This window comes from Podarcis melisellensis, assembly GCF_964234715.1.
Source record: "Podarcis melisellensis genome assembly, chromosome: 14".
Lineage (NCBI taxonomy): Eukaryota > Metazoa > Chordata > Lepidosauria > Squamata > Lacertidae > Podarcis > Podarcis melisellensis.
This window is the reverse complement of record NC_138546.1, coordinates 35,103,914-35,129,030: the sequence shown is the minus strand read 5'-3', so window position 1 is coordinate 35,129,030 and position 25,117 is coordinate 35,103,914. Positions and strand designations below refer to the sequence as shown.

Here is a 25,117-nt window from a genome sequence, read left to right as displayed (position 1 = left end):
ACCGCACCCTGGAGGCTTGAAATTCTAATCACAAGCACTGAGATACAAGATGTGACAAGAGCCAACAGGCCTACATCAGTTAAAGAGATCCCCACTCTCCTTTAATAGATATCAGCTTTATGCTCACCTGCTCTCTAAAGCTATCTTGAAAAGTTACACATCAATTACTTTTCTGGCAAAGAGAATCTGAGTAAATAGATTCTAGGTGGATGAATGTACTGGACATCCTAGGTGGATGAATGTACTGGACACACAGACGCTGGGAAGCTGGTAATGCTATAGTGGTTGCATCTTCAATTGCTATCTCATGGTCATCCCATTGTGAAGCATTATATACGGCAAAACATTGGCAAGGTGATCATGGTATTATCTCACCAAGTCATCTTGTCCCTACTACTTTCCCTTCCCAATGTTTCCCAATATAGTGTACTGTAAAAGAGAGGGGTTTTAGGAATCAACCTTTGGAAACAAAATTAATGCAGACTTAGCACAAGTAATAGCTGCTACTTTGAATACTGTTTTGTTTTTTTTAATTGAACAAGTAAGTCATCCTGCTTGGGAATTAGCAAAAAGGAGGAGGTTTTATCACAGACAACACTTTCAAGCTTCTGAAGGCACCATCTAGTGTGCTTTGACATTAGAGGACTTTGTCCAGTTGCAAAGTAACTCTGAAAGGTTAAGATGAAAGAGCCAATATTTACCATAAGTGAACATGCGTGGAGACGTCAACTCAATAGTTGGCAGAGCTCCAAGGTGGTTTAGCACAGCACATCGATAGCCATTCTTCTGCGAATAGTCAACAAAGGTGCGGATGTACTGCTTCTCACTGTGATTGGCTATTCCTGGGCAAATTACCATTGTGATATCTTCTGCACAATGAAAAAGGTCGGGAGAGGCAAGTTTTAAAGCAAAAGAATACATGCTAGTTATACCAGTTTCATATTCCACAAAGACAAAACACATTTATTTCACAACATAGCTATTTTTGCTCCTCATGCATTGTTCAATCTGTAGTGATGTTTTATATGCTATGTTTATATCATCAAGGGAAATAAATAATATGCCCTGCACAATTTCAGAGTTTGTTCATCTAGGTTCTTTCATCTGACTGAGAGGAGTTTATTTTAACACGTTACTACAGATGTTACTCCAAACAATGTCACTGAGAGAGAGGATTTCTATCAGTTTTGGTACATTATTTTGAAACTCTTCATGAAGAACCTTGAGGTAATGTATCTGATTAAAGCTGAAGGTCTTTGAGGCTAACTAGAAATAACTTTGTAAGAGAAGGAATTGTTTGTTTTTGGCATGTCTGTTGACTAAATAAAGGGTCCAGATTTATACATCTATCTGAAAAATATCCATTTGGTCAGCAATGCTTCCTTCTTTTGAAGATCAAATCAAAGTTGCTGAGAAAGCAACTGCTACAGCTCTACAGCTCATTGCATTGCTATTTACATTGGGAAACAATGCTTGGTAGTAAGAATCAACCCTCCAGCATCTGGTACAATTCCACATTTGAGAGTGAAATTCTTAGAATATTTAGCAGCAGCTTCCTATGCACTAGAGCAACATTTCAAAACAAGCAGGATCAACGGCCCCTTATACCTGACCTTCAGAAAGACATGTCATTACTCACTAAATTTTGATATATTGTTTTTAAACACACACACACGTTCCAGATGTGATTAAGCCCATATACACAAGAGAAAAGTCCTACAGGCAAAATAGCCTGTTTAGAGACCTTAATCCTAAGCATTATGTTATTTATGGGTCAGAGGAATAGCATTTCATGCCCATTAACTCAACTGGAAATCTAGGCCATAAACCTTGTATCTTATCACTTGGTTGTAAAAACTGTTGTTGTTTTTTTTGGTACATGATTCATAACAGCACTAGCTGCAGAAGCTTACAACCATCTAAACATGTCCCAGAGTTGTGAAAGAAGTGGCCCCCTAGCCTGCCAATGGTAGTAAAAAATAGTATTCCCCCACATTTACTCAAACTTCTAATAAAAAATGCACAACAGCTGGTTATCTCACCTCTAATGCAGTTTTCAGCCAGTGGTTCAAAGAGGTCAAAAGTTGCTGTTGCACCATCTGACATTGTGAGGTACTTGCGAAGTCCATAAGGATGCGGTGATCTTACTCTCCCCATCTTCCCATAGAGGGCAGTCTGAATGTGCCCACTCTTTCCCCAGATCAGAGGTGGAATGTACCTAAAAAGAAAACAAATGCATTTATTTGCTTTAGGAAAGCAGATCTGCTATTGAAACAAGGGCACTTCCTTCCTAGAGTAGTATTTTGTGATGTGTAGGGGTAAAAATAAGGAGCAGCTGCTTGGTAAGTGCATTGGCCAACAGATATAGAACTGGAGCCCCCAACCTATTGATCTGGTATCAGGTATGATTTAGTGACCTCTGAAAAACACCAACTGCAGAATGCTTACAAAAGCATTTCCTTTCAAAGAAGAGAACATCTGTACTATGCTTATCAGGAAGGTGGTACAGCCTGGTGCCAAAGCAGATGGCTTTTTATCTCAGATTTATGATTCCTGGTGTACTGAAGAAGAAACTTGGGGGGGGCGGGGAGAGAAAGATATAAAGCTGATAACTTTATCTGTTTTAGGAACACCAATCTAAATGAGAAGGAATCAGTAGGTGAGCAATACAAAGCTGCCACACAGGAGGGACCTTTTCAATGCATATTAGGAAACCTAGTTCATTACTCAAAAGAAGTATGTCCTTGGTACAGAGGTCATGAGCATATCAAAATGGTGGAAAGCAAGCTTTCGACTGTACAGAGAACAATCATGCCTGACACTGGTGAGCTCATCAGAACCTGAGCTCCCAACATAAAAGTATAATGAATGTCTAAATTATGTGCTTATACTATCATTGGATTTTACCTGCCACCTGTCAGAGTCTCTAGGTGACTCACAACAGAATAAAACTCAATAAAATTTAAAACGGAGCAGCTATCACTAATTTGGAGCAAAAATACAAAACACAGAAAAACAACAGCATTAGAATGTCACTACACATTGCTCTGGGACCCGGGTGGCGCTGTGGGTTAAACCACAGAGCCTAGGACTTGCTGATCAAAAGGTTGGCGGTTCAAATCCCCATGACGGGGTGAGCTCCTGTTGCTCGGTCCCTGCTCCTGCCAACCTAGCAGTTCGAAAGCATGCAGTGCAAGTAGAACTCCAGCAGGAAGGTAAACAGCGTTTCCGTGCGCTGCTCTGGTTTGCCAGAAGTGGCTTAGTCATGCTGGCCACATGACCTGGAAGCTGTACGCCGGCTCCCTTGGCCAATAAAGTGAGATGAGCACCGCAACCCCAGAGTCGGCCACGACTGGACCTAATGGTCAGGGGTCCCTTTACTTTTACCTTTACACATTGTTCTACAGCAACTGACTGTCTGTCAGCAACTGATTCTCAGTAATTCCCAGTAATACACAAGCAAATGGTCAAAACAGCACATTCTATCAAATGCCTGGTGAAAACATGAACTTGGTGCTGTAAAGTTGCTAACATAAGCACCTGACAGTCATCATAGGGGAGCTCATAAGAGAAACAGCCCTCTTCCCTTCTTATGTGGAGAGGTGCTCCAATACTTATTGTGTCCTAAGCCCTATAAGGCCTGGGAACCCATTATGAAGAGAGATCAGGTCAACATTTGACCAGTAAAACACAGGTGCATGCACATGCTCCAATAAATAAATAAATCAATCAGTAACCTGACCAGTGAAACAATAGCCAAATATTGAAGCACAGGTTTACTAGAAGAGAGAGGAATATGAAAACTACAAGAGATACTGTGGCTCTAGAAAACATCAGAGCCCAATCCCTTCTACATGACCCCAGAGCAAATGAAATGGTCTCAGTGATAGCCCCAAGTCTGGGGCGTTTGCAACATGTGCATGCTTGATTTATACTTTCTCTTGAATCTTACTTCTGATTAGACATGGCTGTACATGGCCAATGGGAAAAGTTGGCCGCATGGATTACCAATTTGGAAGAGGGCAGGTAGGCATGTTGAAATTATTGCAGAGCGGCAGCTAGGTCACACTGTACCACACACACACAATAGTATTGTTGCAAACGCAGGAGCATTAATCAACAACTGATTCCCAATAATGTAAACATTATTAAGAGGACAGCCAGTCAGTACGGCCTAGGAACACAGAAAAAGTTTGTAGATCAATAAAGGAAAGCATGTTGTCAACTGCCCTGAGATCTACTGATGAAGGGGGGGAATACAAATTTAATAAATAAATACAGGAAACACAGAGTTGCAGTGCAGAGGTGCCTGCCCCCTTTTAAAATTAGACAAACGGCTTTACTGAGTCTTGTAGGTAAAGCCAAAGGGCCCTCAATGTATTGCTATCAGAGGACAGCATGATATAACGAAAAAGGGGGCTATCAGTCACACAGACTTTGTGATTTTTTGGAATCTTTGACAGTAATCAAATAACAGATAGTCAATTGACTAGCACTGCAATCCTATCCAATTTGTTCAAACACATTCATACATCTTTCATATCCTGTGCAATGTTTGGTGTTGCTAATAGAATTATTCATGAAAGGTCATCAGCATGATCTAATTAGACATTAAACACCAGCAGTGGAAATACAGATAGTTGGTGGTTTTTTAGCAGGCAGGAAAAAAGAAATTTCCATTATGCAGTTAGCTGTCCTAAACTGGTGTTCTAAATGCCCTTAACAGCCCTGTGGTTAATAATTCCAAAATATATAGACTAGTATCGTGGCAGCTCCTACAACGGTAGTGCAAATGATACATAAGTCATGTTGATTATATGCAAGTAGAACATATGTACACAGACATTTAGCTTCAGTTTCTACACAAAGCTCCTCTTCTTGCTCTAGTAAACAGCACTGCATTCATGCAATTGTGCTGCTTAATAGTCATGCTACCCTGAAAAGAATGCCAGAGATGCTCCTAGTTTCTTGTGGACAACAGTAATAGTATTTCACAGGATCTTCAGATTAATGAGCTGCACTAGCATTTAAATTACTTGTTCCCATTATAGGCATATGACAAGACTTTGAAGTTTGGAAACTTTACTAAGAGAATGTTGTTAAGATGCTGCTTAAGAATATGCCTGAATCTTTAAAAAAATGTTAAGGTAGAATTATCATTAGCCAAATTTGAGCAAACCAAAGTTTTATCCAGTTGACCCAATGACACTAATGGACATGACTGAATTAAAAGATCTGCTATAACTTTAGTTGGGGCACAGCACTCATTTTCCAAATTAAGAAGACTGCCATCAGCTACAAGATCTTGTTATACTGTGCTACTTATACTCTACCTTGCTGAAGCTAATTAGGTCTGGGTCAGGTCAGCAATCACCTTGGAACCATATAGATGCTGCCTTGGGTTCCACAATGGAAGAAAGGCAGGATTTAGAATGAAAAATAAATAAATAAGCAAACAAATGATGGCGCCTAGAATTGTGCTTTTGTCCTGGGCTTCTAGTGCTACAGCTCTCACATTAAAGTTATTACTGATCCAGAATTATTGCCAAGCTGAAAGTTTAAGAGGGAAAAAACATAAAAATTAATATTAACTATGCTGCACACTGTGGAAACATAGGTTACAGAAGGACACCCTAGGCTGATGGCAACTTTTAGGGGGGAAATCTTAATTCTAATTGTCACTGGTTCTAAGTGTTTTGATTAAACCACTGATATCAGTGGGACCACTCTAAAAATGACTTAGTTGTCTTACCACCACTGACTTGCTCCACAGCACTGTTCTCACAAAGTAGTTATTGCAAAAATTTCACAGCGGGGAACTACCTTTTCCTGTTTTTCTCACCAACCACAAACACAATACATTTATATGGCTCAAGAGTTTCACCAAACTCTACACTTCCTTTATGAAGCAAAGCATTTAGCAGCCTAAAATACAGCTTCTTCTCCTTCATGACTGTTCTCATAATAAAGGTGTATTTGCAGTGCAGTTACTCACAGTTCAAACATGCATTATGCTGGTGAGAAACACAGAAACGGTGAATAGCTGCACACAATTACATTTGATAACAGATAACACTGTCACTGGGGAGTGGTTTATCAGTGAGCAGTTTCTATTGTGCTGCTGACAGACTTTGGATCAATCCTCTTTTGCCATCATTCCATGGTATTAATATCTAAGGGCCTTTCAAGAGGCCCCCAATATGCAATTTAATTCACATCCAACTACAAGGAGTCTCATATGAAATAGCTCATGTTCTGCAAGTGGCCCAGGAGCGTTGGGAATAATGATGAGTCTGTGTGATGTTTCCCAAGGCCAATGCAGAGTGTCTCATAACCAAAGCACTAGTGATGCAAATGTGTGGAATATTCTTTTTGTTTGAGTGTTAGTATTTTGCTTTCCAAATCACATTCCTCTAGCAGTCAACTAGCCTCTCAAGCCTCTCAAAATCATATACATGGAAATATTACAAGTTTAATAAAATCTTGCTTTTCAGTATTGCACCATCTCAGCACAGGAAACCAACTGTCTAGCCTGCAACATGTATTCCATATCACCCTGAGAGCTGATCCAAAAGCTAGCAAGCAAAAGCCATTTTTACTTGCTTGTTAAAATTGTCCTTTGCCTTTCCACCCAATTGCACACTTTACCTTAATATAGAATGTAAAAAGCTCAGCTTGGCCCATTAACTATTAAAATATTTTATCCAGGTTGAACACAGAGGTATTGTGCTATGTACTATGCCAAAAGGATTAAAACACTTTATCATGTGCTGCTTGCAGTCCTGCTGACCTTGCCACCCCATGACAAGTGTTCACTACTGCTCAATGATTTGGGGGGAAAGAGAACAAAAATTCAAAAATTACTACAAATGCTGGTGAGATGGAAAGTGAAGTTAAACCCAATCAACTGTGCTGTGTTTGTCATTATTTTACGCTCCTTTCAGGAGTCCAGTTCCAACACAAGCTAACTTGATTAAAACAGAAATTACAGTTTGACCTGTGTGTGTTTTTACTCACTTGTTCCAGCAGTCCTTTAAAATCAGGAGATCAAGCTAGAAGAGGCATGCAAAATCCCTTAAGCCTCAGTAAGGTCCTTGGAATATCCCAAGGAACACAGTAATTAAGATTCCATGCATTTTGTACAAGGTTTAACAGCAGTTTTTTACTTGGTTAACAGGAACCGAATCCTGCACGTTTCATGAGAAGAAAGTTCCTCTGTGTTCAATGCTTACTCCCAAGTAGATAAAAAAACCCAAAAAAACTAACATGCTCACTAAACTATTGAAGAGCCTTCAAATGCAGACATTATCAAGTCTCATTGATAAAAATAATTGTTTAAATTAAAAAATTAAGATTTTAAAATTTTGAATAGGATTTTAAAAATTCAAATCAGAACAACTGTATGACAAGTATTTGGCTATACAGTACAGCAAATTCAGATAGTTGAAGGTGATTTTCCTTCAACCCACTCAGCTTATAATGGCAAAAAAACAAAAACAGGTTAGATCAGGTAGCAATGTGATTTGCAGTATTTGAAAAGGCCTCATTTCTGGAAAGCTCTCCTCCCTATGGAGAGGCACCTGACACTTTTTTTCCTGAAATCTTTTTTCCTGATTTTTTTTTTACTTCTCTGCTGTTTTAATACATATTCATTTTCCAATCCAACATTTAGTTTATATTCACAGTTAAACAAGACAGACTTGCAATAGTTTACCTGTATAAAAACTTTCAGATTTTTGTATCATAAAGGTAATAATAATAATAATAATAATAATAATAATAATAATAAATTTTATTTATGTCCCGCCCTCCCCAGCCGAAGCCGGGCTCAGGGCGGCTAACAACAATAAAATAGTACAAAAGTACAGCACAAACAACACTCTAAAATCATTCATTATAAAATTGATTCAAATCAAGCCACTGGCAACCATTGTGCCAGAGCGCCACGAAGATTGCCGAGGGAGGGAGTCAGGCTGTGCCCTGGCCAAAGGCCTGGTGGAACAGCTCTGTCTTGCAGGCCCTGCGGAAAGATGTCAAGTCCCGCAGGTAGGAAACTTTCTATAAAGCTATTGCTTCCCACACATATCAAACATAATTTTACATTAATGATTTAACCAACACTTTATTTAGCTACATAATTATCTATGTATAATTATATTCACCTCTGATAATCCACTCGAAGCCATGAAGTATGAAATTCTATACTACTGGATTCAATAATAAGTTTCTCTGAGAGGTTCTTCCTTTGTATTTGCTGCCTTCTTTCAATGAAACTCAACCAGTAAGGAGATGTAACAGTGGACATATCTCCATAATGGAAAAGGGGGTTGCTGTACATTTGCATCAAAGCAGAGTTGTGGCAGATAAAGATGCAGAAATTTCTGCTATTACAGTGGTACCTCTGGTTATGAACTTCATTCGTTCCAGAGGTCTGTTCTTAAGCTGAAACCATTCTTATCCTGAGGTGCACTTTCGCTAATGGGGCCTCCCGCTGCGCACAATTTGATTTTTTTTAAAAAAAATATCCACTTTAACACACCAAAAATAAAAAACAAATATCCATCAACACAAAGCAAAAAGAAAATTAATACAATGAATAGTAATCTCAAAACCTTAAAATAAAAATGGTCTTTTCCTATAGATCAGACTTTCCATCTACTCCTCAAAGATTCTTACTTTGCCTAGCGTGGAGGAGTCACAGTAGATTAAAAATGTGGATTGTTCATTCACCTTTGTGCAGTATCTGCAGGTACAGATGGGTAGCTTAAAGCATTACTGCCATGAAATCTCCTGCCTCCCCCAACAAAAGTAGATTTGACTAATTATTTTGGAAGTTTTTGAGGTTTCACGGTAAGCAATATTGTTTTAATACTATTTCTTCAAACCAAAGATCTCACTGCAAATGGGTATTAGTCCAACTCAACAAAATTAGTTTATTGCTACAAAACAACTTCAACTAAGGACATAGCAATGACCTGGTCATTTCAGCAAATAACACTTCCTGATGCTAGACTGAGAGCTCCAAAAAGTACAGGAGCACTATCATTCCCCATACTAGAACTGAAGACTGAATAGGGGAAAGTCATTACCTTAACTGCCCTGCTTATGATCACCAGAGACATGTGGTTGTCCGTAAAAAATGGAAAACTGGACTAGATGGGCCTTGGAGTTTGATCAAGCAAAATAGGTTCTTTTCATATATCATATGGCAACAAACCCAGGCTTGTTACCGAGTGTGAACTCAACAACAGGATGCAGTCAGCCCCGCTCTCTTAAATCCAACATCTCTATACGATACACAAGTTTCCAAAGATAGAAATGTTTCATTCACATAATAAGCCTTTATGTTCTTAATATTTGCACAAAAATGTTCCATTCTATTCCCAATAAAAGATCTCTTCCCATTTGTAAATAATTCCCTTCTTTTGTATGAATTTTTGTATTTGGACACCTAAACATTCATATATTCATTGGGTACTCACTCTTTGGTTAGAAGAGAGCATGACTTGAGTAGAAAGCGGGACAAAGGAGTGTCTTGGTATATGAGATCTGGAGGGGCAGTTGGGCTCTTCAGATTCAAGCAGCGGACAATAATGTAAAGAACAGCAGCTACAGCAGCCAACTTCACCCCATCGAATACTGCCGGCAGCTCAGGGGTTTCCATTAAGGAATTCATCTTGAAATCTATGAAAGAAAAATAAAGCTCAGAAATCTATTTTCAGCAACTGAGACATGCTTACAAAGCGGTGCCATGAAACAGTATTGTTAGAAATGCTTTTATGTATAAAAAACATTCATAAAAAGCCCAGATCAGGGCAGGCTCACACAGAACAGATTATCCAGTTTAGCTTAAGAGCTATGTGTACATACACAATAAATCTCTAGACTCTACACCAGAACATTTTGACAAAGCAGAGATTTCTGTTCTTGGTTGACAATCCTTATCTTGATTTTTATCTCTATATTACCAATTAAAGATTAGACGCTCCAAAGAACAACTGCATGACAGAACTATCAGTCAGCTGCTTTGACAGTGTCTAGTATTCTGTAGACAGAGTTTAAAATTAGGATATTTATTCCAACCCCCCCCAAATGCTGTCTAAATGTTGTTTGATGACTCTGCCAGTATTGATAAAGCTCCTATCCAAGCAAAGAATAAAAAGGAACAATTCTGGTGCCTATTCTAAAAACAAAATCAGCTAACTGAAACAAGATACAAGAATCGCAAGAGAAGTTACACAAAGATGCTGAATCATGGAGGAGTAGAAGCAAATGCATCCATGCAGGAGATGACTTGTGCAACTGTCAATGGCAAGGAGTGTCTACTGTCAGCACCAGCTGGTTTGCCAGCTACAGCCACTCCTTGACAAACTTGCCACATAAACATGGTTGGATAACCTTGAATTTCTATCCCATTCTACCTACCTTAAGAACCCAAGGAAGAGTACAGATAAGCAAAGAATACAAACAAATTACAACCTTAAAAACGCAATACAGAATATCAATGAAGCAATTTAAAAAACACAACACAAAATAATATCAATAATGCAATTTAAGACACAGAACTCACAAGCACAACAGAAAAGGAATTCATTGGCCCCATTCTCCTTTCCTGGATAAACAAGTGGGCTCCTTAGGAACAGTGTAATAATTATGATGTAAGGGACAATCACAACCCCACCACGAAGGAGTTCTGCTATGAGGCTGCAGCCACAGAGATGTACCTATCCTATATCACCAACAAAAAGGCCATGTCCACTGATGGGACCACAAGTGGGGGCTACCCTCTAGATCTAAGGCTTATGTAAGTGCTGAGGTTATGTGGCCAATTACATGGCTTGCTGGACTAGTAAAAATTGCATTGTAATTTTTATCCAACAATCTGATGACATGTTATGATAATGGTTAACGTCACTGCAATAGCTCACTCTGTTTTATGTTGCTTTTTATGTTGTATCCCACCCTGGGATCATTACGATGAATGGTGGGCTTGTAAAATGAATATAGTATTAGTGAAAAACACTACCATCTGTTATTACTAAGCTCAATTTGTTACTGCAGTTTCTCTCGTTGAAGCTTTTAAGAGTTTCCCCAGAACAAGCTACAAAAGTCCATGTGAACATGGCAATGAGTAAGGCTGCTTGTCCTTGAGCTCTGTGGTCTGTTTTAATTTGTTATTTTGAATAGTTTTAAAGTCAGTTGGCTCAGCCACTAATGTTAATTGCAATATACAGGCAAGGAGCATATCTGTTTTTACTTTTACGTGGGCTTAAAAGCAATATATTTTAATTGGAGGACAGGCACTGGGAGAGTAGCATTTAGCATTCAACTGGTAAGGAATGCTTTTTAAAAGCTCACTGCGACGAAGGAGACTCTGCAGTTTTAACAGTTTTAATACAGTTACCACAAAAACACAGACCCGTAGTGCTTTAGATAAATTGTCTGGAACTCCTTTGTCAGGTTTAGTCCACAAATCCATGCTTGACTATTGTGAATCAAGGGAGGCAGAAGTAATTGGAAAGCAAGATGAAATTAATTTGTCTTATATGGACTACCTTGTTCTTCATATGGCAAGAGTGCAAGAAATGGGGTTGGAGATGCCTTATCTCAAGTAAGAGGTTTTGCTACACCTCTATTGAAAGCTTAACTAACCAGTCAGCTGATCTGGACTTGTTAGGAGCCGATACATATGCTCTCGGGCAACCTAAGCTTCCTCCATATAATAAAACCTCAACAACAATTTTAGCACGATAGACTCGGCCACAACTGAGACTAGCAGAAAAAGCATTGCTAGATTACATACCAAAATAGCAGCACTCTGTTTAGCAATAATTTGCAGGATGTTGAGAGTAGTCCTTGACAACTCTCAAATAATGCATTCAAGCACATAAAACCCACCTTGTGCTGTGTGCCACTTATTCTTAAATGCAGGAAATTCGGGAATCATCTAAGCAAATATGTTGTTCAAATCAAGGTTAACCTATAAAATAAGAGACAAACTGAATGTTATTTTACTGGCAATAATAACACAGCAAAAGTCACAACAGGCTCAGAACACAACCCATCTAGAACACAAGAGGATAGCTGTCATAGGTCCACTTCATGCAAGCCAGCTACCCAGGGGCCACCTGACGTTGAAGAGAGCTAATCATGTGCAGTAGCCCACCATATGAATCTGTGAATATGATTTGCTTCCATGTTTTGGCAAAGCCATATTGCAAAGACAACAGGATGGCAGAAGATATAATCTATACATAGATTTATATATACATATAATCTATGTAACAGTATGTTACATCTATGTAACAGTATGTTACATCTATGTAACAGTATGTTACATCTATGTAACAGATTTATATATACATATAATCTATGTAACAGTAGTAGATGCCCATTTTATACAACAAAAAGCCAATACGTAAAAGCTGGCATAATCAGCAAAACTGGTGCCACGAGATATAGTCCTGTATAATATTTATGCTACATAGGAGAACAAGGTTGTACATCTGCCTGAGTCAAAATTAAGCTGACAATAATAACTTTTGTACCTATAAACTATAAAAAGTTGTTCAACCTGAATTCCTCTAACATTAGCAAAACTTGTATTGTTCAATACCAGCTGCCCCAACACATATCTGACAGCAGCAACGTTTTACCTGAAGAAAACTCAAAGAAAGTCTACATTGAAGTTAAGTCAATGCTAATGCAAAACTGTGCAAAATATCTGCTGAATGAAAGATGGTTGAAGTGATGGCTGTTACAATGGATAAAACCTTTGGTGTGCGTAATCACAGGAACTGAGGCAATACTGTAGAACAGGCTTCCTCAAACTCGGCCCTCCAGATGTTTTTGGCCTACAACTCCCATGATCCTTAGCTAGCAGGACCAGTGATCAGGGGTGATGGGAATTGTAGTCTCAAAACATCTGGAGGGCCGAGTTTGAGGAAGCCTGCCGTAGAAGAGTATAAAAGCAGAAACATATAGATATTATAATGCTTTGTAGAATATCCCTATGAAGGAAAGATTGGAGGGTGGGACTGATGAGATAAGATCAAATGCAACACCCTGTGCTAGCAATTAAATACTCTAGAAGAAACTAAACCAGCCTAAAGCAAAGGAAGTTAGTAATAACTCAAACTCCAATCAAGCTCTTGACATTTAAAGGGAATGTTTGCAGAAGTAGAGCATACACCCTTGCCGCACCCAGGGAACAGGGAGGAAGGAATATGGCTGTAGTGTCATTCACCTTTTTAATAAGCTAAATAATTCAAAATTCAAAACTGGAATATGTTCTAAATCCTCCAAAGGTATAAATGGCAGAACCTGTTATCAAATGTACTGAGAGTACTTCCAATGGGCACTGATACAGTACTAAAAATAAATTGGAGTCTACTTGCCTGACAAAGCAGAGAAGTCCACAAGTATCAAATGCATGCCTTTCATTCCCTATGTTTACTGCCCAAACAACTAAACTGGCAAAGAAGGCCAAGTGCTAATAAGGACATTAAGTTCAGAATGGGTGCTGCCCCTCCAAGACGAGTTAACAGTGGTGAATTCACAAGTGTGCATTATTTAGGACTGGGAAGGACAAGCTATCAACAGCGACTAGCCATGATGACTATGTGCTACCTTCAATATTAGAGGTTGCTGGTGAGCACAAGTAGGGAGAGTGCTAATTGTGGGTTTTCCATAGCCATCTGGTTGGCCACTATGGGAACAGAATGCTGAACTAGATGAGCTTTTGGTCTGCTCCACCAAGGCTTTTATGCTCTTAGGAGAGCAGACTCCAAGACAGGAGAGCTGGGTGAACATTGAGTCTTTAACAAGGAAGCATTCTAGTAATTAAACAGCAGGAATCCAGGAGCTGTAGCTTCAAGTCTGACTGCTCAGTAGAAATTGGGAAGCAAAAGGCAGTGTGTGTTAAACCAGCCCTCCCAAACCTGGTGCCCTCTAACTTGAAACTGATGTGAGCTGTTCTAAACACCAGGAGGGCACCAATTTGGAATAGGCTAATGTCCATGAGCATTAATTATCACCAGTTTAGTTATCTCTAATGTAGCTTAAGTTACCTTCGACAGATTCCTCTTTAGTCTGCTCCTAGGATGTTTAAAAGGAGAGTTGGCTGGGCATAGTGACATCTCATTCACTCTGAAGGTTTCTGTATTCCCCCATTGTGATGCTTTCCAATAGCAATGCATTTTACATTGAGGAGGGTAAGTGAGAAAGGGCTCTTGAGAGTCCTCAAAGGGGAGAACCTTTGTGAAAGGTTTCAGGTGCCAAAGCACCCAAGATCTTTGAAAAAGATTAGTGCCTTTGAGGCTTCACAAGAGCTCTTTCTCTATTATTCTCCATATGACCAATTCATTACCTAATGTCATAGCCAAGGCTACTAGGAAGCACCACAATGGGAAAGTCAGAATCCCCCAGTGAGCTGTTGCTACATCCAGCCTCTTCTTTAAACATTCTAGGAACAGACAAAGAGAGGAAGCAGTTACCAGTAACAAAGCTGTGTCAGAAGCATGGGAGGGGGAATTTTAGGGCCAGTCTATAATACAGTATACCCAAATCACAACTGTGCTCATCTAGAGAAAAGGTGGAAGGGGACAGGAGAAAGGAAGGAAGAGGAGTGGAAATCAAATAATCTAAAAAAGACCTTTAGCACTCTCTTCTATTTGTTAATCTAGTTCCTCCAAGAAGACAGCAGTACTTACAACGAGCTCAACATTTTCTCCTTACCCAATGCCCTTTTTAAAAGCTAACAAAAGGAAGGGAAAGACTGTTCAAAGAATTGGAATTTGAGCTCACAGCTGTTCTTTCATCATTTATAAGAGCTACTTCTTACAATTCAGGGTGGAACACTCTTAACTCATATGCCATCCCCACTCGTCTCCGCCAAAGGTACCAGGGTTCAGAAACGCAGTTGCTCGGGGCATAGTCCATGTGTGTTTGCATAAACTGTCAGGTATCAGAAAAGTAAATAATTTTCTCCATCAGGAAAATAGGATATGAAGGGGGTTTTATTCAACATTTTTTTCATTATCAAGAGGAAAGAGATTATTAATATATGGACTTTGTATTTTCAAGGATTGTGCAAGTGACCCAGTACGAGGGACAGAGTTTCAGATTTGAAACATCTGAGGTCACTGCTCACTAATATTGCACAAGATCACTATCTAAGTTCAGATCTCCATCTGCATAAATTGGAATTAGCATAGTCTCTACCTGGATTTTTGATAAAGAAGCAATGTGCAAAGTATTTTATTCTCAAGGTGCTATAAAAGGTATATCATACAAAGGTATGATAAAGGTCTACTGTATTGGACTGGATGGATGAAGCATTTAAGGTACAGTCAAAAGCAAAAATAGAGATCACCAGTTACTGATGTTAATGAAAGCATTTATATGCCAAGCACTACAGAAATTCTACAATCTAATACCCAAGGTTTGGAAAGACATGCAAAGACTACAAGTCTGAATTCCACATACATTTCTATCTTTAACTAGTGCTTACATTCTTCAGTTCATGATTCTACACCTCAGAGAATACAATGAGGGTCAAATTAAATGCAGTTTGTGGAAGATCTGTTATTAAGATCTCTCACTTCTCATTCTTTTAAACTCCATATAAGCAATCAGAGGCTTCATAGTCAGCATTGGCTCTCAATTTTGGGACTCTTAGGTAATATGTCCTCAGGAAGCCCATCTGCTTGCAGCATTCACCACTGCCTATTTGCTTGTGCTACGAATGACCCTATCTAGTAAGTAAAGCATCCTGTTTTTCTGCGTGGCCAAGCAGCTGCATTTGAGACACCCACAAAGCAGAACACGATGGCAATAGCATTATATTCCCCAGCAACTAGGGACATGCTATCTTTAATCCTGGATGTGTGCCATAATCACTGATAGCCTTATCCTCCGTAAATTTGTCTAATACCCTTTTAAAGCCATCTAAGTTGATGGCCATCACCACATCTTGCAAAAGCCAACTCCATAGTTTAATTATACGGAAGTATGAAGCGGGTGGCACTGTGCTCTAAACCACAGAGCCTAGGGCTTGCCGATCAGAAGGTTGGCAGTTCGAATCCCTGTGACAGGGTGACCTCCCGTTCCTCGGTCCCAGCTCCTGCCCACCTAGCAATTTGAAAGCACGTCAAAGTGCAAGTAGATAAATAGGTACTGCTCCAGCGGGAAGGTAAACAGTGTTTCCGTGCACTGCTCTGGTTCGCCAGAAGCGGCTTAGTCATGCTGGCCACATGACCTTGAAGCTGTCTGTGAACAAATGCCAGCTCCTTCGGCCTATAGAGCGAGATGAGCGGGCAACCCCCAAGTCATCCGTGACTGGACCTAATGGTCAGGGGTACCTTTACCTATGAAGTACTTCCCATTGACTGTTCTGAATCTCAATTCATTTAGCTTTATTAAAATAATCTCTATCCACTTTCTTCACAAATTTTATAAACCATTATCATGTGCTTCTCACCTGCCTTCCCTCTCCAACTAAAAACGCCAAACACTATGACCTACACATTTTTCCAGTGCTGCACATGGAACTAGTACAGTGGTGCCCCGCAAGACAAATGCCTCGCAAGATGGAAAACTCGCTAGACGAAAGGGTTTTCCGTTTTTTGAGCTGCTTCGCAAGACAAATTTCCCTATGGGCTTGCTTCGCAAGACGAAAACGTCTTGCAAGTTTGTTTCCTTTTTCTTAACACCATTAATACAGTTGCGACTTGACTTTGAGGAGCAACTCATAGAACGCAGTGTACATAGTAGCCTTTTTTGAGGTTTTTAAAGACTTTGGTGATTTTTGAAGCTTTTCCAAAACTTCTTTTGCTGCCATTTGGTAAGTTAAGCTTTTAAAACTTTTTTGGGGGGGGTTGGATTTTGGGTTGGGGTGTTTGGAATTCAAGGACTTGGTGTTGGGGAGGGGTTTGCAAGAATCTGGAAGCTTGTGTTTTTTTCTGCATTTTTATGATTTTCTGTGACCATTGGGCCACTCTGCTGTTTTTTTAAAAAAAATTCTGGATTTGAATTTCTGTGTGCTGGGTGGCTGGGGGAACAGTTGGGGAGGGGTTTGCAAGAATCTGGAAGCTTGTGGGTTTTTTTCTGCATTTTTATGATTTTCTGTGACCATTGGGCCACTCTGCTGTCTTTTAAAAACAATTCTGGATTTGAATTTCTGTGTGCTGGGTGGCTGGGGGAACAGTTGGGGAGGGGTTTGCAAGAATCTGGAAGCTTGTGGTTTTTCCCCTGCATTTTTATGATTTTCTGTGACCATTGGACCACTCTGTTTTTTTAAAAAAAATTCTGGGTTTGAATTTTGAAATGCTCTTTACAGTATGTGTGACTTTAAAGAGCACTTAATAAACTCTTGTTGTACCAAATTTGGCTTTGTTTGGACTTTTTTTGACCATAGGAACGCATTAATTGATTTTCAATGCATTCCTACGGGATTTCGTGCTTCGCAAGACAAAAAATTCGCTAGACGAAAAAAATCATGGAACGAATTAATTTCGTCTTGCGAGGCACCACTGTATTAGAAGAGATCTTCTGCTTGCCAGAAGATGGACTTATCTACTTCAGCCCCTTCTTCATTTTCAATTGCAGTCGCTGGAAACATTTGCGGAGCTAAACAAGCTGCTATACAATTTAACTTCCCCATTGCAGTTCTGAATACTGGTTTGATGATGAGCAATATTTCATTCTATATACATTTTCAGGCCTACAGAATGTTCTCAAAAGAAAGTGAACTTTGGAATATAATCATTCATTGCTGAACTGTTACATAATTCTGACAAGTACGTGATCTGCATTTTTTTAGTGCTAAATGACAGGAAGTTCCAAATGTCCTACTGTATAATTAAACTGTAAATATTATTAGTCACAAGGCCAAACAGGTCACCAACAGTTTCCACTCCTAGATCTTCAAAATTATTTCTTCTATGAAATGTCATAGTAATTTAAGATTACACAGTATTCAGGATGAGAAGAAGAAGAGTTTGGATTTGATATCCCGCCTTTCACTCCCCTTCAGGAGTCTCATAGCGGCTAACATTCTCCTTTCCCTTCCTCCCCCACAACAAACACTCTGTGAGGTGAGTGGGGCTGAGACTTCAAAAAAGTGTGACTAGCCCAAGGTCACCCAGCAGCTGCATGTGGAGAAGCGGAGACTTGAACTTGGTTCCCCAGATTACAAGACTACCGCTCTTAACCACTACACCACACAAACTTTGAAAGAATGCTATAAACCAAGCTGAAAGATAAACATTAATTCATAGCCAGCCAGCACCTTCAAAGTATAATAATAAGCAATTTCACATTTAGCGCCTTTCCCAACAAAGGGAAATCCCTCTCTATTTCAATAATGGAATCTAACTACCAAACAAAGCTTTCATGAATCTATAATTCCACAAAAAAACTTATCTTCCAAAATAGCTCAAAACTTCCTACATGATAACTAGAATGCTTAGATGATTATTTATTTGTCTCAGCTGCCTTAAGATATGAAAGTATCTGCCCAGGAGAGTGAAGGACTTTATAAAAGCAGACTGATCCGAACTCTGTTATAATGATAATGTTATAATGGCATGACATGACACAGTTTAGAAAGAAAAGAGTAGAACATGAATTTTAAAACAAATAGAGTACTGTAATAGTATAAAATATTAAAATCAGTTAAAGCAATTTGCAATCAGAAGAATTGGGTGGGTCCCTATAAGGGAGGGACAAAGTGATATTGTGGGCAAAATATTCGCTGTGAAGAAGACATGGATCCAGTAATATGTCAGATACGTTTTTTATTATATTATATGAGGAGTTTTGAGTGTCAGAACTCTTAAGAGATAAACACCCATGCTGTTTGCTTAAACAGAAGCAACACTGTTGGACTCTGTGCAAGATAACTCTCAGAAGAGAGTTTCTTTTAAGTCCAAGAAAGGTTGACTGCTTGCAGTTGCTGTCTGTAACCTGAATAGTGAAAAAGCAGGAATTGTCTAAACATAACTTCTGATTTATGCAGTATGATCCTTTGACAATATTAGGGGTCTATTGAATGATATACTAATACTAAGAGACCAATTAAAAGGCAAGGAGAATCAATAGGTCTACTCTGAGTAAATCTTAGTTGGACCATCACCTAAATCTTTTAGGTGATGGTCCAACTAGTAGTACAATTATCAAAGTAGTAGTACATTTATGAAAGTACTACTACGGATACACAGAACATATTTCAGAACAACTCATACAAACCATTATAGATCTTTCTTGACAGTTTTAAATTGACTCAGATACACAGAAAAAATATGCAAGTACATATTTAGGTATTTAGTAGATTTATATCCCATTTTTCAACCAAAGTCCCAAAACAGCTAACATCATTTATAAAATGTAACAGATAAATCAAGCAAATAGCAAGATGGCAAGGTCCACAGTGAATATAAGCACAAAAGCGCATTATCAAGCGTCACAAGACACATATTCAGCAGGAGACATTTGGTCTTTATGGCCGAAGAAGTCTCAGAAGGATCAGAGAAACCAAATTTGTTGCCACTCAAAGCCAGCACCCGCTCTGGCCTTTGTCACTGCATCTCTGCATCTCACTTTTCGGTATGAGACAATTTAGGATTGCCAATGCAGAACATGTATATACCACTGGGTGACAAGCCCTGCCAGCTATTTGTTTTAACTGCTACATATTACAGAATATGTACAGTTGTATTTAATACCCTTAAGGGACACAATACAAGATTTACAGTACTTTTCATTTCTTCATGCAAAGCTAACAAGGTCGCCATTGACAAAACAGCAATTGGGTGAAATCTAAAGCAGTATAACTGTATAATACAAAAGAGCAAAAGCAAAAGGGAGAGGGAAATGCTCCCTTTTAGTCTTCTTGTGCATGGATTATTTTAGAACAAGTCTTATTCTATCAGTGTAATCTCATCTATTCTATGGCTTATAACAACATCAATTAATCAAAATAATCCCAGGTGATTGGAGCAACTAACTTTATAAACTGTCTTTAAATTAAGTAACCAATCTATAAAGCCTAGCTATAAGACAAGTGTGGAATAGATAAGATTCAGGAATAGGAAGACAAATGCCTACACATTACCTCACATTCCACCTGCAAGACAGTGCCCTTCCCGGTTTCTTGCTACAGAATTTCATTGACATTTGTCATTATTCCCTCCGACAACATATACTTGTAGAGAGGGGATAACAACTAATGTCAATGAAATTCTGAAGCACGCCTGGTGGGGCACCATTTTGCTGGCTGGATACAGGCGAACATGTACAGTATGCACTGCACAGAAGATCATAATCACCAGTCAATATATAATAGGAAGTCTGTCTTGGGTACAATTCAGAAACAGCAGGAAGTAGAGAAACACCCTAGGAGGAACAGCGGGCTAGTTCAGTGAAATCTCCCAAAGCAGAAGCAACACATGGCTCAAAGGATAGAGGTGACTAGCACTTGGATAACCATAGTTTGGACCAGAAAGTAATAAACAAGATGACAGGAAGGGAAGCATATTTGAAAGAAAAATTAGGGAGAATATTTTTTACTCTGTGGGGAAAAGATGCTGCACCTAGGCAGTAAATGTTGCTGCCCTAAATATTGGGGAATAGGAGAAAAGGAGAGAGATGTGAAAACTCACCTCAACCCCCTATCCCAGTCCATAATGTAAGAAGAGGATAAACCTAGTCTAGTAATACTTCATGTTATATTAAACCCATGCAGTAATGGGGAAACAACAACAATGGGCATGTTAGGCGGGGCGTAGCCCATGAAACCAAACCCATAAAACAGACAAGAGCCTTTGTAAGAGGTGAAAGAGGAAACAGTTGGTAAAGGACAGAACCTCAGACATCACTGTTACAGACCATTTACGATGAAAAAAGCAGACTCTGTTACAATTCTCAAGTTGTAGACCCTATCATTTCTCAAGAGAATTTCCATTATGACAAAGAATAACCACATAAAATGCTGGGGTTTTTTGCAACTTTTACAACTTAATCTTGGAGTAATCGTGGTACCTCTTTACTACCTTTTCTGGGGCACAAGCAACCCCTGTTATTGAACAGGGGAGGACCCTTGCCTCCAGGCTTTGCTTACTAAATAGACCTTTATTCTGATGGGGGGGCTGTTTTTAAAACACAGCCCCGATACTGAAAACTCTCCCTCTTTCCCCAGTTTTGAAGTGACGGACCTGCTGATTTTAACGTGCAGAGAGAGGAAAGCTATAGGGACGCCACTGGCGCCAGTATTTTTTGTTTAGGCTACTTTCTACACTCCATTATTAAGTAATACTCAAAGAGATGGAACAGTAACAAATAATTGTGTGTGGCCGGGGGGGGGGGGGGTTGGAGAGGAGAGAACCTAAGAACCACCCTGCTGGATCAGGCTCTTGGCCCATCTAGCCTAGCATCTTATCCTCATAGCGACCAACCAAACGCTTGTGGAAAACCTATGAGAGAAAGAGAGGGATTGAGAGGGAGAAGCCCACATAAGATGCTACGGCTCTCTCTCTCTCTCTGTGTGTGTATGAAACATCTAATTAAAAATGTCTTTAAAATTAAATTAAACGAACAGTTTGAGGAGGGAGGTGGAGGAGGAGAAATAGAAGCTGGAAAGGAGAATAGGAGAAATCAACAGCAGGAATTTAGGTGGTTGTTATTTGGGGGGGGGAGAAGGGGCCTGCCTTTCCCTGCAGAGGGTGATGATGATGGATGGGCAGCCGGGCATGGCTGGGAAAGGAGGGAGGCCTCTGGGCCAAGGTCACAAAGCCAACCCCGCCCCCCCCCACGTTGTCGCCGCTTTGGGTGGCAAAATGGGGGGGGTGAGAGGCGGGGGAATCGACAGAAGCCCACCAGCCGCGCTCCTCCCCACCCATCACCTGCTTCTTTCCGCCACATTAGCCAGGTGCGAAGGTGCCTCGGCCTCCCGCTTCTCCCCCCCCCCCCGTCCAAGTGGAAGAAGGGCGAGGGGACTAATAGTGCCACCACATCCTCCCCCTCCCCTTTTTTTGGGGGGAGGGGGTTGTCTCTTGGTCGCCGCCCAATTTGGGAAATTGCCTCAGCGCCCCCCCCCCCACATAACAGACATCCCTTCCCCCTTCTTCGTGCCCGCCCCCCCTCCTCCAGCGCACCTCATGCCGCAGCCTCACCTGCGTAGGCCCGCTCCGGGCTCTCGCGCTCTCTCCTGTCTTGACTGCGACTCCCATCGAGATACGCCGCCACACACCCGCGCCTGGTTCGGGCTCCCAGCTTACCCCTCCCCGCTCCCTCTCCTCAGCCGCCGCCTTTGTCACTCCATTGGCGCGCTTGCCCGCCACTCTCCACCTTCAGCCGGCGCCGGATTGGCTGTCGGAAGCCGGCCTTTCGTCCGAGTGGGAACTGGGAAAGAGAAGGGGGTGGGAAGAGGAGGGCCTGGAGGTTGTCAGGGCGGCGGCGCCGGCGGCAGAGGCGGCGGTAGCAGCAACGACGCCGACGCCGCCCCGTCCTCCCCGCAGCAGTCCGGCGAAGAGGAGGAAGAGGAGGAGGATGCCCATTGGTTCCTTATGACGCAGTTGGGCGGAGACACGAGGCGCCATTGGGCCAGGAGGGGTGTCAGTCAGGGCTGGGTGGAGAAGTGACGCGTGCCTGAGCGTTGCGTCGCGCTGAGGGGAAAGAGGGAATGAGCGGGAAAGGGGCGGGGTGGGTGTTGGGTTTTTTGTTTTTTTAATTTTTACCTCAGGTGGAAGATTCTGCCTCAGTTCTTTTGCCTCAGGCTGTATCATTCATTCATATTTCTTCATCGCCCTCCCTTTCCAAGAGAGTAACATACTGTACATACCATAAATAAGAAAGAGCTACAAACTTCAAAAGCTCACAATATTGTATAGAACAGAAAGGAGCCATAGCTCAACTATGAGAGCAGGTGAAGAAGAAGAAGAGTTTGGATTTGATATCCCGCTTTATCACTACTCGAAGGAGTCTCAAAGCGGCTCACATTCTCCTTTCCCTTCCTCCCCCACAACAAACACTCTGTGAGGTGAGTGGGGCTGAGAGACTTCAGAGAAGCGTGACTGGCCCAAGGTCACCCAGCAGCTGCATGTGGAGGAGCGGAGACGCGAACCCGGTTCCCCAGATTACGAAACTACCACTCTTAACCACTACAGGTGCTTTCCATGCGAAAGGGTTCAGTTTTCAGGTGGGGCTGATGCTGATCTGTGTAGACAGTACTGAGCAACATGGGCCAAGGCAGCTTTCTGTGTGATGTTGAAAACAACAGGGAAATCTTAAAAATGGGCAAATAGAAAGGCCTTCGCCTGGCTTGGAAAAGCTTGTAATGTTAGGCAAGCCATGTTTCCTTCTCAGAATGTATAGCAGCCTGTGCATGACTTGTTTTCTTCCCACTGGGAAAGTGCCAGCTTTCCCCCGGGGTAAATGGATCACAGCAGCTTTACAGTAAAATAAAACAAAATTCAAAAATGTTCCATTAGTGAAAAAAACATAGGAAATGCATAATATCAGCAAGGTTGCTTTGTAAGGATTGGTATGTTACGCAAAATTGCCTACAAAAATGTGCATATTAAGAGGAATTTGCACAAAAATGCTGGTTAATTTTTTTATGATTGCTTTTCAAAGAATCACAAACTGATGGGGAAATGCGTGGAACTAATTCAAGATCGGAGAAAATGACAAACTGAGAGGAACTGAACGTGGCATATTTACTCATCCCTAAATAGCACTCTGCAAAACTCTAGCCATTTATTGACCTTTTCTCAAGTGGTTGCCTACACTGTCTGGAGAGAGGGTGGAGTTCCACAGATCCTTTTGTGATGCCCTATGATTCATCCTGCGGGTCTCTTTAAGTGCAGTCTTAGCCTCTGCACGTGGCAGCTCATGTGTTTATGAACAGGTGCCTTGTCCAATGCCATTCATTCTCCTCCTCTGTTTGCAAAGCCAGCCTGTAGGCTGCGCAGAGAGGCTGGACCAAACAGAGTGAGCAACAGCCCCTTTCATTATTCACCCAAGTGTGCAGGCCCGTGCTGCATGCAGAAGATATGAAAGGAGGAAGGCAGCTGCTGTGCACAGACTGCCAATGAGATCGGAAAGCTGCCTTTGCAGTTCCTCTTTCAGTACAAACATTTGGCTGCGGGCTACCACAAAGAGCTGGCCCTGCCTATCTCCCCCTCCCCCCCCCCCCGTGTGCCCCAAGTGACATACTCCATGTGACAAGCCATGTCAAAAAATACGAGTGGGTATTAAAACAAAAAGTATTTTGGGAGAGACAAGGGCATGCCATGATTGTGTCCTTGTCCCTGTCCTGTGATACATCTGCACTTACAATTCACTCACTAGGCATGACATTCTCATTGCAGCCATAGTGAACATAGTTAAAAAGGATGACCAGGAATGATTTTTTTTCTTTTACAAACCCCTCCAAAGGGAGAAAAAGAAAAGCAGGCATGCAGCTGGTGAGAGATATATTGGTCTGACTCATGCTTCTACGCTTTAACCTCTAGATCTTCCTTTCCATCAGCTATTCTTGGATGAAGAAAGAGCTGGTGCCTTTTAAAGAATGCTACAGTCGCATGCATTAGGAATTTCTATCCTAAATATTTGGGCAGCGACTGAAAATTCTTCATACTCAGCTTACCAGAAATTAGTAGTATTGTCCTCTTCGCAATTACACACATGCAATCCTTTTTGAGCACTAAAAAAAGTCATGAATAACAACATGGGGGAGGGGGAATGTTCTCCACAACAAATAGGAATTAGCTGCAGATCTGAGTGTTTCCTATTATTGCTATCATTAATAAAGAAGGAAGGAACTGGGGGAAGAGGAGAGAAAAAGACAGCAAATACTTTTATAAAAATCCCAACTGCAGCCATTGAGGCTTTATTTATTCCCCACTAAAATGAGGTCTCTTAGATGCTTTAAAGCTGGTTGATGGTGAGCTTGCACTAATAAAATACCGCATTTTTCGCTCTATAACACACACCAGACCATAACACGCATGTAGTTTTTAGAGGAGGAAAACAATAAAAAATATATTCTAAACAAAATAGTGGATATATGATTTTTGTGGTTCATGCTGTGGCCACAGACATGTGATCTGACAGTGAG

General features: G+C 40.8%; 1 protein-coding gene across 2 annotated transcripts in view; it reads right to left on the bottom strand.

Moving 5' to 3' along the window:
* Positions 1 to 22,519, bottom strand: part of ABHD2 (abhydrolase domain containing 2, acylglycerol lipase) — a 33,624-nt gene extending 11,105 nt beyond the window's left edge. The window contains exons 1-5 of one of the 2 annotated variants that reach the window (XM_081888678.1): positions 22,170 to 22,519; positions 11,899 to 11,980; positions 9,483 to 9,684; positions 2,043 to 2,218; positions 702 to 869 (exon numbers count right to left, since the gene is read on the bottom strand). In XM_081888678.1, coding sequence (XP_081744804.1) covers positions 702 to 869; positions 2,043 to 2,218; positions 9,483 to 9,684; positions 11,899 to 11,947 — 595 coding nt within the window. In that variant the 5' untranslated portion in view covers positions 11,948 to 11,980; positions 22,170 to 22,519. Of the gene's footprint in view, positions 1 to 701; positions 870 to 2,042; positions 2,219 to 9,482; positions 9,685 to 11,898; positions 11,981 to 14,069; positions 14,129 to 22,169 lie in introns of those variants that run through there. The other variant, XM_081888679.1, reaches the window with a different exon arrangement.
* Between the last annotated feature and the right edge of the window lie 2,598 nt (positions 22,520 to 25,117).